The sequence below is a fragment of the Heloderma suspectum genome, chromosome 1 (genome assembly GCF_057233095.1).
Source record: "Heloderma suspectum isolate Gila_16-S chromosome 1, 16-S_ref, whole genome shotgun sequence".
Classification (NCBI taxonomy): Eukaryota; Metazoa; Chordata; class Lepidosauria; order Squamata; family Helodermatidae; genus Heloderma; species Heloderma suspectum.
In genome coordinates, this window is record NC_139458.1 from 214,550,153 (window position 1) to 214,562,895 (window position 12,743).

A 12,743-nucleotide genomic window follows, 5' to 3' on the forward strand; every position below is an offset into this window, starting at 1 on the left:
AAGGAACTTTGCCACCATACCAGCTGCATTTGATTCAGTGGTCACAGTCTGTTTAAAATTCTCGTGTGCACTTCTAGTCTGTTCTAATGAATCTTCACTTCTGGGCACTGCTCTTCTCCTCCATCTGCTAGCGCAGCTTTCCCCAACCTGGATTCCTCCATATGTTTTGGATGTCACCTCCCATCAGCCCCAGCCAGCACAGCCAGTGGTTAGGGATGCTGGGAGCTGCAGTCCAAAACATCTGGAAGACACCAGTTGGGGAAGTGTCTGGCGAGGATTTTTGTCTTGGAACAACTCCCACCGCACCCATGTGCTACCAGAAGCAGCTCTCGAAAACTCCTCCATTTCAAAAGTATTTTGCCTTGTGACTGTGTGCATGGAGGGTGCCGTTTGGGGAAGCTGAAGCCTAGAACTTACATGGATCTGCGGAATTCCCTGCTCAGATATACCTGTTTTTCGATCCCAGCCTCCACATTGTACAGTATCTTCTCTGCTTGTGACCTTGTTGATAGCAAAAGCATGAGAAATAGAGCACTGATGATGCAAGTAAACTACAGAATTGATTGCTTAGGGCCAGTAAAAGCCTCTCAAGGGCCACATTCCCATATGAATCCATGTAGGAAAATGTCATGCGTCAAGTCCTCTCAAGTCCTTAGTCTTGAAAGAACCTAATGTATGGATTGAGATGTAATCTTACAGCTTTCCCATTTTTTGTGTTTTTTTAGAGTCGCTATTTAATCGGAGGGTTGAAGAAAAATCCAAAGAGCTGTTTTTCACACCGTTAGGCTGGCACAACAGCAATCTGGAACTGCTCAGGGAGGAAAATGGGGAAAAGCAAGCCATGGAGAGGTTGCTGTAAGTTGGGATGATGTGACTAGACTTCACATGGATATTGTTCTTCAAACAAAGGGCTGTGATCTGCAAGCTAACAAAAGTCCGGGAGTAAATCTGAATTCCCTTTTCAGTTGCATTGAGTGCCTCTCAGTGAAAACTCTTGACAGAATATATATCTTGTAATGAGATGTGTCTTACGCAGGTGTAGATGGTCATGATATGCTGCTGATATTTGGGGTCTGGAAGTGTCTTTTAAAATCCCCAAATCTGTGATTTGAAGAAACAATGTTAAGAACATTAGCCCAATATCTGGTTTCCAGCAGTGGCCAGGAGATGCTTCCTAGAAGCCTGCAAGCCCTCCCATCGCTTCCTCTGAATGTGATGGCTCCATCTAGGCATTGTGACTTCTGGTGGCCGAGAGACCCCCCCCCCCCCGCCATTTGCCTACCGCCCCTTTGAAGCTATGGTCATTTTGTGGCAGCAGCAGATCGCACGCGCTTATTATTATTCAGCATTGTGTGAAGAAATGTCAAAGTGGGCAGGCTGGCACTACTGAATGCATAAGAAATTGTAAAACATTTTTATAGCAATGGTGCATCACAGTGATGAATGCAAGTGCTATATTTAGTTACGCACTTTAAAAATCAATATTTGTTCTTGTATGGTTGAAAAAGAAGGTTTAGTGAAACTCTTGAGGTGTCTGGAAAGTGTTGTTTCTCATTAAGGTCTTGGGGAGAGGGGAATCCTGTAACAGTTCTTTCAGGAATGACTTCGTCTCTCTGTCATTAGTTTTCTAAGTCAATGGGTGGTATTGGCAAAAACAAGTGATGTAGGAGTTCTCTCCAATTCTCTCCCCTGACCCGAACTCTTAATTCGCGAAGGAATACGATAAGGAGGACAAGATCATCAGTGGCTACTCGTCATGATGGTTATATATTGCATCCCGTATCAGTGGCAGGGTGCCTCTGTATACCAGTTGCTGGGAAACATGAGTGGGAGGGTGGTGCCGATGCACTCATGTCCCACTTGTGGGTTTCCCAGGGACATCTAGCTGGCCACTATGTGAACAGGATGCTGGACTAGATAGGCCTTTGGGCTGATCCCGCGTGGCTCTTCTTACGTTCTTCTGAGATGACACTAAGCATCTTTCCTGGCCTTTGCCATCAGTACAATGCATTCAGCCCTTTTATCAGTGCTGGTCTGATGGGAGGGAGTCCATTCGCCCCCCCCCCCTTTGTTACTTATCTTAGCCCATCACCAAGGGCCTGCAGTTTCCTTTTCTTTCCATCTGTTTGACTCTGGGCCCAGGAAGAAAGTGAGCTCTTGCAGATAAATAGCACATAAGTGTTCTGGGCCTCTTTCAGATATCTGTATCTTCAGCAGTCATATCCCTGCCATGGTAACGTTAACACTCCCATTTTCACAAAGGGAGATATCTGACTTGAAATCACACCCTCGTGAAAATGACCCAAGAGATTGCCTCAGAAAACCCGTTAACTTTGAAGGGGTTTCTCCCATGTAGTAACTTTGGCAACGTTGCATATTGGAGCCATTTCAGACGCATGTATCCCCATTTGAGTTATTTAAATCTTTGCATTGCTGCTAGGCTTTATTTTTGGTCTTTACTTCTATTTTATACTGTAGTGTTAAACTTTTAAACTTTTGTATTGCAACTTGTGTTGTATTTTATAGTTTTAATTGTTGTGAACTGCACAGAGAGCTTCGGCTACTGGGCAGTATAGAAATGTGATAAATACATAATAGATTTGGGGCCAAGGCTGCATGCAAGGATTTTTACCCCCACAGTTATAAATATATGAATTGGCCCTCCTCTGCTTGGGGAGCCCTGAGCTGTCCTTTTGTAACTCCCAAGAGTCTCACTCCAGCCACTTGACATTGCAAATGCACTGCCGGGCAAGAAGGAATGTCTGCATTTGAAGGATGTACCCCAGCACTGATAAAAGGAATGTGGCCCCCTCCTCTCTCCTGAACGTTAGCCATGGTTTTTTTTAACTTTCCCTACAGCTCAGCTAATCACAGCCACATGATGGCACTGCTTCAACAACTGCTCTACAATGAATCACTCTCCCTCTCCTGGAGGGACATCATCGTCCCTGTGGTCTGCCAGGTGGTTCAGACAGTCCGGCCCGATGTCAAGAACCGGGATGATGACATGGACATCCGCCAGTTCGTCCATATCAAAAAAGTGAGTTCATGTGATGTGGAGAGTTTTTGGGCTGTTCCTGTGGGCCTAGCCCAAGAAATTGGGGTGGTTGTGTTTTCTTGGCTTTTTCTGGCTAACTTCTTGATGTTAGGGGAAGAAGTCCTTGTTCTAAAAGAGCTTTGCGTCCTCATGCAAATTGGGCTTGCTGGGGGAAATAAGGTATAATATCCTGATTCTTTTGCCAGATTCCAGGTGGGAAAAAATTTGACTCGGTGGTGGTGAACGGTTTTGTATGTACCAAGAACATAGCACATAAAAAGGTATGATGCCACTATTTTAGTTTATGTAATGTGATAGCATGGATGAGCGAAGTGAAATGATTCATGTCTAATGATCCATGTAATTCCTAAATGAACACAGCGCGTGAGTTTGCACGTCACGACAACCCACCCTGCGGAATAAGTCACGCAGTGTGGGATGTCGTCAGAACAACCCACGGTGAGCCCGGCAGACAAATGGGCTTACCGTGGATTGTTCTCCCCCTCATCTCTCCAGCCCAGTTACACATGGTATCCCAGGGGATGTGGTGGCAAAATCTGTTTTGTCTGCCACCAGGTTTCCCATCCCTGCTCCGATCATGACCCCGGTCACAGTCGAAGCCTTTAAAAACATTTATTTGCACAAAACAGGGACATTTATTTGCACAAAACCGGCCTTGGGGAATGTATGCAAATAGCCCATTTAAAAACTCTTTTTTTTTTTTACAGGTTTTCAGAGTTGTGCAAGTGTGCAGCTCCAACTGTCAGAATTATACAGGCTTCCCTTGCTTGGCGCCTTGTGTGTTTGAGCTGTCAAACATACAAGGTAACAGGCAAGACAAGACGGTATATAGGCCGGTTTACAGCTTTTGACAGTTGACATGTGTGGAATTGGGGTGTAGATCACCCCTTAGCCAGGTTATCCCCAGGATTAACAGGGTTGCCCTGAACCTTGGGGGTGCCCTGCTTCGAATCCCCACTTGCCTGAGTCTCCAGCAACTGTTTCTCATAGAAAAGTGCACACCCCTTTTTTTGCTCCCAGTTGCAGTAACTGTGTCTAGTTTGACAGCTGCCAAACTAGAACCAGTTTCTGCGGGTGGGAGCACAGAAGGGGGTGGCGTGCACAACTCTGGCCGGGGTGGACTGTGAGGAGGGCACCCCCAGGGGTCGGGGCAACCCTTTAAATCCTGGGGATCTCCTTGCTGAGTGGGTAATGTTGAGCACTTGACAGATGGGGATGGCATGCCAACCCATTGTGGGTACAACAACCTCAAGAACAAACCATGGGTTGTTGGGGTGGCTTGTTGCCCATGCACAAGCCACCTTGCAGGATTTGGTCTGGGTTCAGACGACACAGCAACCCACAATGGCTTGTCACCCACGATGGGCTGGCATGTTGTGTGAACCCAGTCATTCTGTAACAGTTTTTTTTGCTCTTGATCTTTCCCACCCTGCTGTTCTTGATTCCAAACATGCACATCCTGCCAAATATGTGGTTAGCAGAATGTGTGTTCAGATAGGCACAGGACTGTGGGAAGGGGGATGATGCCACAAGTCATAGACCACTGTCCTGACCTGGTGCCCTCCAGACGTGTTGGACTGCAACTCCCATAATTCCTAGCCAGTATGACTGTGCTGGCTGTGAATTATGGGTGTTGCAGTCCAACACGTCTGGAGGGCACCAGGCTGTCATAGGCTTCCCAAGTAGGGCTTATTCTAGACCAGCGCTTGGTAGACGGCTTTCCGTATGAGCAGAATAGCGTTTGGTTTGCATTAACTGCCCAGTTCAGCCTTCCCCACCCTGGTGCCCTTCAGATGTGTTGGACTACAAATCCCACCACCCCTGGCCATGCTGGCTGGGGCTGGTGGGAGGTGCAATGCAGCTCACCTGGAGGGTGCCAGCTTGGGGAACACTGGCCTAGCTCGTGACTGCCAAGTGGCTGGCTGCATGTCGTCCCTGTCCTGATTGTTATGGGTCCCCCTTCCCGCCTTTGTCTTTGCAGCCCAGCTGCTGTTGGCCTGACATGCTCCCCTTCCATTGGGAAATCAGAAGTCTCCAAAGAGTGCAAAGGCCTCTGGGACTGGCTGTTGCCTTCCAGTAGTAGGGGACCTGTTAGGACTCCCAATTCAACCGGGGGAGTGCAGTTGTCCTCACCTGAAGACATTGACCAGAGGTTATTGGATTTATCAGGACTAACAGTTCCATAAGAACAGGAGAAGAGCCCTGCTGGATCAGACCAAGGGTCCATCTAGTCCAGCATTCTGTTCACACAGTGGCCGACCAGCTGCCGACTGGAAACCCACAACCAGGGCATGAGCGCAACAGCACCCTCCCGCCCATGTTCCCCAGCAACTGGTGAACATAGGCTCACTGCCCATGTACACATAGGCTTACAGTTCCTCCTGTAAATATAAGTGGAGGCTTTACCTGACTTCCCTGATTCCTTTTGAGTGTTACCCGGTTAGGAGGGGATGTCAGAAATACTATAACATTGGTCAGTATTGTCTGCACTGACTGGCAGAGGCTCTTCAGGGGATTCGGAGATGGAACCTGGGACCTTCTGTGTGCAAAGCTGGTGCTGCACTGATGAACTATGGCCCTTCCCATTGAACCTTTTCAGGAAGGGTTTTTATGTGATACAGAATTGCAAAGGAATACATTTCACACCCTTGTCTCTTTCTAGATGAACTCCTGTATCAAAACCCCCAAAATTCTTCTGCTGAAGTGTTCCATCGAATACCTCTACAGAGAAGAAACAAAATTTACGTGCATAGATCCCATTGTCCTTCAGGTTGGGAGAGTTTCCTTTTCTTTGTCCTCTTTATCCTTGACACATCAAAACAAGCTAAGGTGCAGTGGTGGGGGCTGCACAAAAGGACGATGTGTGTGTGTGTGTGTTGCCCACCCTGGCTCTAGGGGAAAGCTGGTGTTAACATAGGAGCAGATGTAATGCTGCCCCATGGCTAATTCAAGAAAGGGAGGGGAAGGGCTCTGCAGCCCTACAACACGCTTCTCGTCTCTGAGGACATTGGAACGTTGCATCTGTGATGGGCCACTGAGAAAATTATTGAAATAATTTAATCTGCGAATACTAGGACAGATTTTTTGGAAGTGTTCCTTTAAATGTTTTTTAAAAACAGACCTAACCATTTTGTATCTTAAAGTAGTCTGTGTCTTGTTGACATTCCAGAACTTCATCTCTCCCTACTTTTTCTTGGTCAGTGGTCATCGGAACATAGGAAGCTGCCTTATACTGACCCTTGGTCCATTAGCCCAGTATTGTTAACACTGATGGCAGCAGCTGTCCAGAGTTCCAGGCAGGATTCTTTCTTCGCCCTACCCTGAGGTGCCAGGGATTGAACCTGGGGCCTTCTGCATCCAAGGCATGTGCTCTACGAATTGAGCGATAGCCCCTCCCTTAGGGCCAGTTCCTTTAAGCACTTTCCATTTTGCACATCGATGGTACCCACACTAGCATGGTGTTGACCTTCCCAGTCCCCACCCCCTTGGTTAGGAGTGTTCCATTAGTTTTAAGAAGACCTTCAAGGAGGCGTGCTTCTGTTTTTCATCCTTAGGCAGACTTAGTCCTCAAATGCTTCCTGATCTTAGTCCTCAAATGCTTCCCTACTGACTGTCATGCCTGCATTTGCCATGCTAGGAAAGGGAGTTCTTGAAGAACTACGTTCAGCGGATAGTGGACGTCAGGCCTACTTTGGTCCTGGTTGAAAAAACCGTCTCCCGTATTGCCCAGGACATGCTGCTGGAACATGGCATTGCTTTGGTCATTAACGTTAAGCCGGTAAGTGCTAGAGTTTCTACACAAAGTTGTGGTTTGGTGCCTCGGAGCATTTGCAGTGAATAAAAGTTAAAGAAGGCTGGTGGTGCTACTCCTTAAATACGATCTGAGAGATTCTCAGCGGGATGCCAGCGTCCATTTGCTGTTTGTCTTTGGTTAGGGTGCTGTGTGAGAGTGCAACCTGTAAGCAGGATTCTGAAGAACCGCATTTCCTTTTTAAAGGAGTGGTTTATGGCTTCATTGAGATGAGCATTATTTTAAAAAAAGTTTTAGAAATTCTGGCGAGGGCTTGAATGAGAGATTGGGGGGCAGTTTATGCCCTTTACAACATTGTGTCCCTCCCATGCACAGCCTCTTGCTGCTCTGCCCGTTACCCAGTCCTTCAAGAACTGCTGTGCTGGATCAGTCCAAAACCTTATCCAGTCCAGCAGTGTGTTCCCATCGGGGCCAACCAGATACTAATGGGAAGCCCACAAGCAGGACAGGAGTGCAAGAGCATTCCTCCCACCCTGGAAGCCACTGGTAGCCTTATCCTTTCTCTGATCCCCTTTTAAAGCTGTCCAAGTTTGCCATCATTACATCTTGTGGTATCTTGACCTGATTGTCATCTCTTCTTCCCCAGTCTTTGCCAAAATATCTCAAATGCTGCTAAAGCACAGCAGTTTAATTTTAGGAAAACATGCCGATTGTACAATTGTGCAGTTGCTGTTGTCTAGTGGCAGTTCTGGGACTCTTTTATTTTTCGTAGACCATATACCTACAGTTGAGATTTAATTGATAATAATATTTACACTGTGGTTTCAGTTTTCACCATAGCCTTTTATTCTCTCTCTCTCTCTTCCTCTCCCTTGATTAAGCTAAGTGAGAGGTAAAGTGCAAAGCATTATTTATCTAATCAATGTTTTGCAGCATGTCTTGGACAGAGTAAGTCGGATGACTCAGGGAGATGTACTGATGTCAATGGATCAGTTGCTGACCAAACCACACCTGGGAACCTGCCATAAATTTTACATTCAAGTATTTCAGTTGCCTAATGGTGAGTACAGCAGGAAGTCCTTACCTAACCTTGTTTGCCTGGAAATAGTGTTGATGGAATGCCTGGAGATGAAAGTTCCTTCGGAGAAAAAAACAGAGGTATGAGTGGTATAATGCTTACGAATTGTCCTCCAGATTTTTTCTCCTAAGAAACTTGCATCTCCAGGCATTCCAGACTGCCACTCCTGATACCCACTTAACAGCCCAGCTACCGATGAGGGTGAAAGCCGAAATGCTTAGCTTAAAATATATATTTTTTACTACTCTCCTGTTGGTCTTTCTATCTTTCTCATACATTTTACCTTAAGACTGATGGCATCCACAGTGGATCCAGAGCCTTCTTGTTGCTTTGCTGGCATGCCGCTTTACACCAATCTCTCTCTCTCTTATTTGTATGTGTGTATCTATATCTGTACGCCAAGTATTATTATTATTATTATTATTATTACTACTACTACTACTACTGCTACTACTACTAGCATTGCCAACCCTATAACATTTTTTTTAAAATCATGTCAGTCATGGCTTCTTTAAAGCCCAAGCCATGATTAAAATGAAAAGAAAGTAAATGTTATAGGGTTGGCAACACTAATAACAATACTTGGCATTTATAGAGTGCTTTTTGAAGGTTCAGAGTGCTTTATATCATGCAGTTTGTACAACAACCCTGTAGCTAAGGCGGTGATACCGCTGTGAGTTGTATCCAGTTCCACAGGACAGAACCACGGGCAGAATGGATCCCCCCTCCCGCAGCCCAGTACGTGCCTTCCAATCTGCTTTGGAGGGCTTGGGGACTCCAGAGCAGATCTGAGTGGGGAGGCACATGGCGGAGGAGAGGGCAGGGAAGTGGACTCCCGCTTGCACATGGGTTGGATCCAACCCCATGTTGCGGATGGCAGGGCTAAGGCTGAAGCAGTGGCTTGCCTAAGGCCATTTAGTAAACAGAGGCAAGATTCAAACCAGGGACTTTTGGATTTGTAGCTCAGGCTGATAATCATATGTTAAATCATCTAGTTTGATTGACATTATAAATAGCCTCTTGCATTTTTAATCTTTTTTTTAAGAACATAAGAGCCCTGCTGGATCAGACCAAGGGTCCATCTAGTCCAGCATTCTGTTCACACAGTGGCCAGCCAGCTGTTGACCAGGAACCCACAAGCAGGATACGAGTGCCACAGCACCCTCCCAGTAGCATTCCCCAGCAACTGCTGTACATAGGCATAGTGCCTTTGATACTGAAGGTAGCATATAGCCATCAGGACCAGTAGCCATTGATAGCCTTCTCCAGGAATTTGTCTAGCCCCCTTTTAAAGCCATCCAAAATGGTGGCCATCACTACATCTTGCGGTAGCGAATTCCATGAATCTGTCCTTTTATCTGTCCTGAATCTCCCTCCAATCAGCTTCATGGGATGGCCCCGAGTTCTAGTATTATGAGAGGGAGAAAAGTGTCTCCCTATCCACATTCTCCACGCCATGCATAATTTCGTACATCTCTAACATGTTTCGCCTTACTCGCCTTTTCTCCGAACTAAACCATCGTAGCAGTTGCAACCTTTCCTCATAGGGGAGTTGCTGTAGCCCCTTGATAGTTTTTGGTCAAGGTAGACTCACACCACTTTTTTCCCCTCCTCCCTAAAGTGATTCCTTTACTCATCTCAGTGGGGAATACATCCATGTTCTTCTGACTCCGTTCAGTATGCTTTCAGAGCCCAGACTGACCCATGTAAGGAACTTCCAGAGAGGTAACTGTGTTAGTCAGTTGCAGCATAAACAACAAAGTGACTTACAACATCTTAAACACAGACAAATATATTACGGCATACACTTTTGTGGACTTGAAGTCCAATTAATCAGATGCATCATATAAGAAAGTGCTAGGAAATCATATAGTTGATATATCATATAAAGCATATCATCCATATAAGCAAAGAAGAAAAAAAGAGGGCTTCTTCAGTGGGTTGCACCTTTTGTAGAAGTCCCTCCCTAAGAGAGCCTTTTAAGTTACTTCTCTGCTGTTCTATAGGAGACTGACAGAACATCCTTATTTGGCAAAGCTTTTGAAGGACTTGGCTGGCTGGTGATATTCTGGCCAGATCTCTGCATTCTTATTTAGTGTTTGGCTGTAATTGCATGTTTTGTTTTGGATGATTTTAATAGTTCGAACAACTCAGTTGCATTATTACTTTTTTTAAGTGGCCTGGGGGAACCTTAATGTTTTGAAAGGTGGGATGGAAATGTTGGAAATTAATAAGATTTCTGGGGGAAGACTAGCCTATGTTCTGAATCATGTTCAGCCTGTTTATATTGCTGTAATGTGTATTCAAGCTGGCCAAGCTAGGCCTCCCATATTTTTTTCCCAAAAGAGGTAACCCCAACTCTTCTCCCTTTCAGAACAAACAAAAACACTGATGTTTTTTGAAGGATGCCCCCAGCACCTGGGTTGCACCATCAAGCTGCGTGGTGCAGGCGATTATGAGTTGGCTCGCGTGAAGGAGATCCTTATTTTTATGATCTGTGTGGCATATCACTCCCAACTGGAAATATCCTTCCTTATGGATGAGTTTGCCATGCCCCCAATGTTGACCCAAAATGGCTCTTTTCACGCTGTGATCGAAGGGCAGGGGGAAGAGAATGGGCAGCAAGAGCTGTTGAACAGAGAAGTCAGCACAGCAGATGCGGCCTCCGACAAGCTGCCTGTGATCTCTGAGTTGGGGTCTTCAGATGAGATCAGCTCCCTGGAGCAAAGAACATTGACGGAAGAGGATGACCAGGATAATGGTGATCTACAAGAAGCTGCTGTCCAGAGATGCCAAGAGCATATCCCGATGGATCCTTCATACAGAACACCCTTCATTACGTCAAGATTAGTGCCAGAGCCATTGTTAGCCCTCAACCTGACTGACCATCAGCTGGGGATTTTGGCTAGTGAGCAGCTGGAGAATCTGGGGGTCATGGATGACTTCCAGGAGCCCAAAAGTCAAACCAGGGAATTTAGGGACCCCCTGCAAGATGACACTGGATTGTATGTCACAGAGGAAGTGACCTCCTCTGAGGATCGTCTCAAAGCCTTCTCTCTGGCATTTAAGCAAGAGCTGAAGGACCTTATTCTCTGTGTTTCCCCTGTAATCACATTCCGAGAGCCCTTCCTGCTAACAGAGAGAGGCATGAGATGTCCCACCAGGGAATATTTCCTGGAGCAGGTCTATGTGTCTCCTCATCTCAACAAGGAGTACAAAGAGCTGGACAGCAGAAGGAAGAAACAGCTGTTAAGGGATCTGTCTGGGCTGCAGGGAATGAATGGAAGCATCCAAGCCAAGCCGGTGCAGATCTTACCTTCCCATGAGCTTGTTAGCACCAGAATTGCAGAGCATCTGAACAACAGCCAGAGTTTGGCCAGAATGGTGGCTGACTTCCGGGCCAGGGGAGGAAGGATTGTGCAGAAAGACTTGGACCCATTTGCACAGTCTAAAGAGACATCTGGTGTGAAATTTGGAGTCAGGAGTGATGATGATGACAGGGGGTTTATTCAGAATGAATCTCTATGGTCTCATAAAGTAAGTACTTTGTTTGGGACTTTGGGGACTTAGAAGGAAAAGAGATCCCCCTGCCCCAATCTTAAAGAAATATTTCATTTTAGACTAATGCTAACCCTACAGCAACATTTCCTAAATGTCTTGAAGTTGGACCACCTTCATTTATCCTGCCTTCCAAGCAACCCAATTCACTGACAGCCATCTCTGTGGGAAGTGGCTGCACTGAATCTTCGCATGCAGCTGGATGCATGTGGCCAGCTGCTGTATGTGTAAGAATGTGTGGGCTGAGGCACTGTTTCAACATTGGAATTAGGAGAGGACTAGAACAGGGCATCTGGGGCGTCCTTCTAAAGCTTGCCAGCCAGGGAAGGAGGCAAGAGGGGAAGTGGTGTGTGTGTGAGAGAGGGAGAGAGAATATAGTCCCAGAATGGAACAAGTCAAAGGAAGGAACAACAAAAAAATGCCTTCAAAACCCAGAGGTGGTGACATATGTGTGACCTTGCAATGGCTGCTTTGAAAATAAACTGAATGTGGGAGAGGGACCTGGGGTGAGCCATTCCCGTGCAAGTGAAAAATGTGCTTAATACTTCGTGCATCTTAAAATACTGTCCTAGCATTATCCCAAACCCTACCCCTGTCTGTAGTAATTGCATGACTTGGGCAATTATGCAAAGTATACTCAAAAATAAATATCCAGTTTAAGTTGCCCTGGGGTTAAATCCATTCTCTTCTGAAATATTATATTGATCGCAAAGAAGAGAAACAGGTTCTCAGGATGCAAGACAGAATTTATTATAAGAAGCCTAACGCGTTTCAGCCTTTTAGAATTATTATTATTTTAGGCCTTTTTCAGGGGTAAAGAAAAAAAGATTCTGTGTCTAGAATCACCAGTAGATTGACACAGGAGACAATCTTTTGCTGAAAAAATTCTGCAGACCTTTTTCTTCACCTCCTGAAGAAGGCCTAAAATAACAAAACAACAACAATACATTTTAAAAGGCTGAAACTTGTTGGGCTTCTTATAATAAATTCTATCTTGCATCCTGAGAACCCGTTTCTCTTCTTTGTGATCTACTTTGGATGCTCACCTCCTCCTGTTTTCTTGAAATATTATACTGCACAGTTGGAAATGGTGTATTAACTATTTTACCGGGATGTGTCTTGCCAGGTGGACTGTCTCAGCCCTGCCAACCACCAGAGGCTCTGTGTCTTATTCAGCAGCTCTTCAGCCCAATCCAGCAATGCGCCAAGTGCCTGCGTTAGCCCATGGTGTGAAATTAATTCCTCTCCCCCTCCCCCAAGTAACCAAAATGTGTCCTAAATATTTCTGTGTTCAGACG

The 12,743-nt window shown here is 45.8% G+C and overlaps 1 protein-coding gene across 7 annotated transcripts in view; it reads left to right on the forward strand.

Moving 5' to 3' along the window:
- The window catches only part of PIKFYVE (phosphoinositide kinase, FYVE-type zinc finger containing), a 103,914-nt gene that overhangs the window by 53,582 nt on the left and 37,589 nt on the right, over positions 1–12,743 (forward strand). For all 7 annotated transcript variants that reach the window (XM_084819038.1, XM_084819030.1, XM_084819005.1 and 4 more), the window contains 8 exons: positions 726–855; positions 2,860–3,040; positions 3,244–3,318; positions 5,721–5,828; positions 6,696–6,836; positions 7,743–7,869; positions 10,262–11,424; positions 12,572–12,672. In XM_084819038.1, the coding sequence (XP_084675164.1) occupies positions 726–855; positions 2,860–3,040; positions 3,244–3,318; positions 5,721–5,828; positions 6,696–6,836; positions 7,743–7,869; positions 10,262–11,424; positions 12,572–12,672 (2,026 nt within the window). The remainder of the gene's footprint in view (positions 1–725; positions 856–2,859; positions 3,041–3,243; positions 3,319–5,720; positions 5,829–6,695; positions 6,837–7,742; positions 7,870–10,261; positions 11,425–12,571; positions 12,673–12,743) is intronic.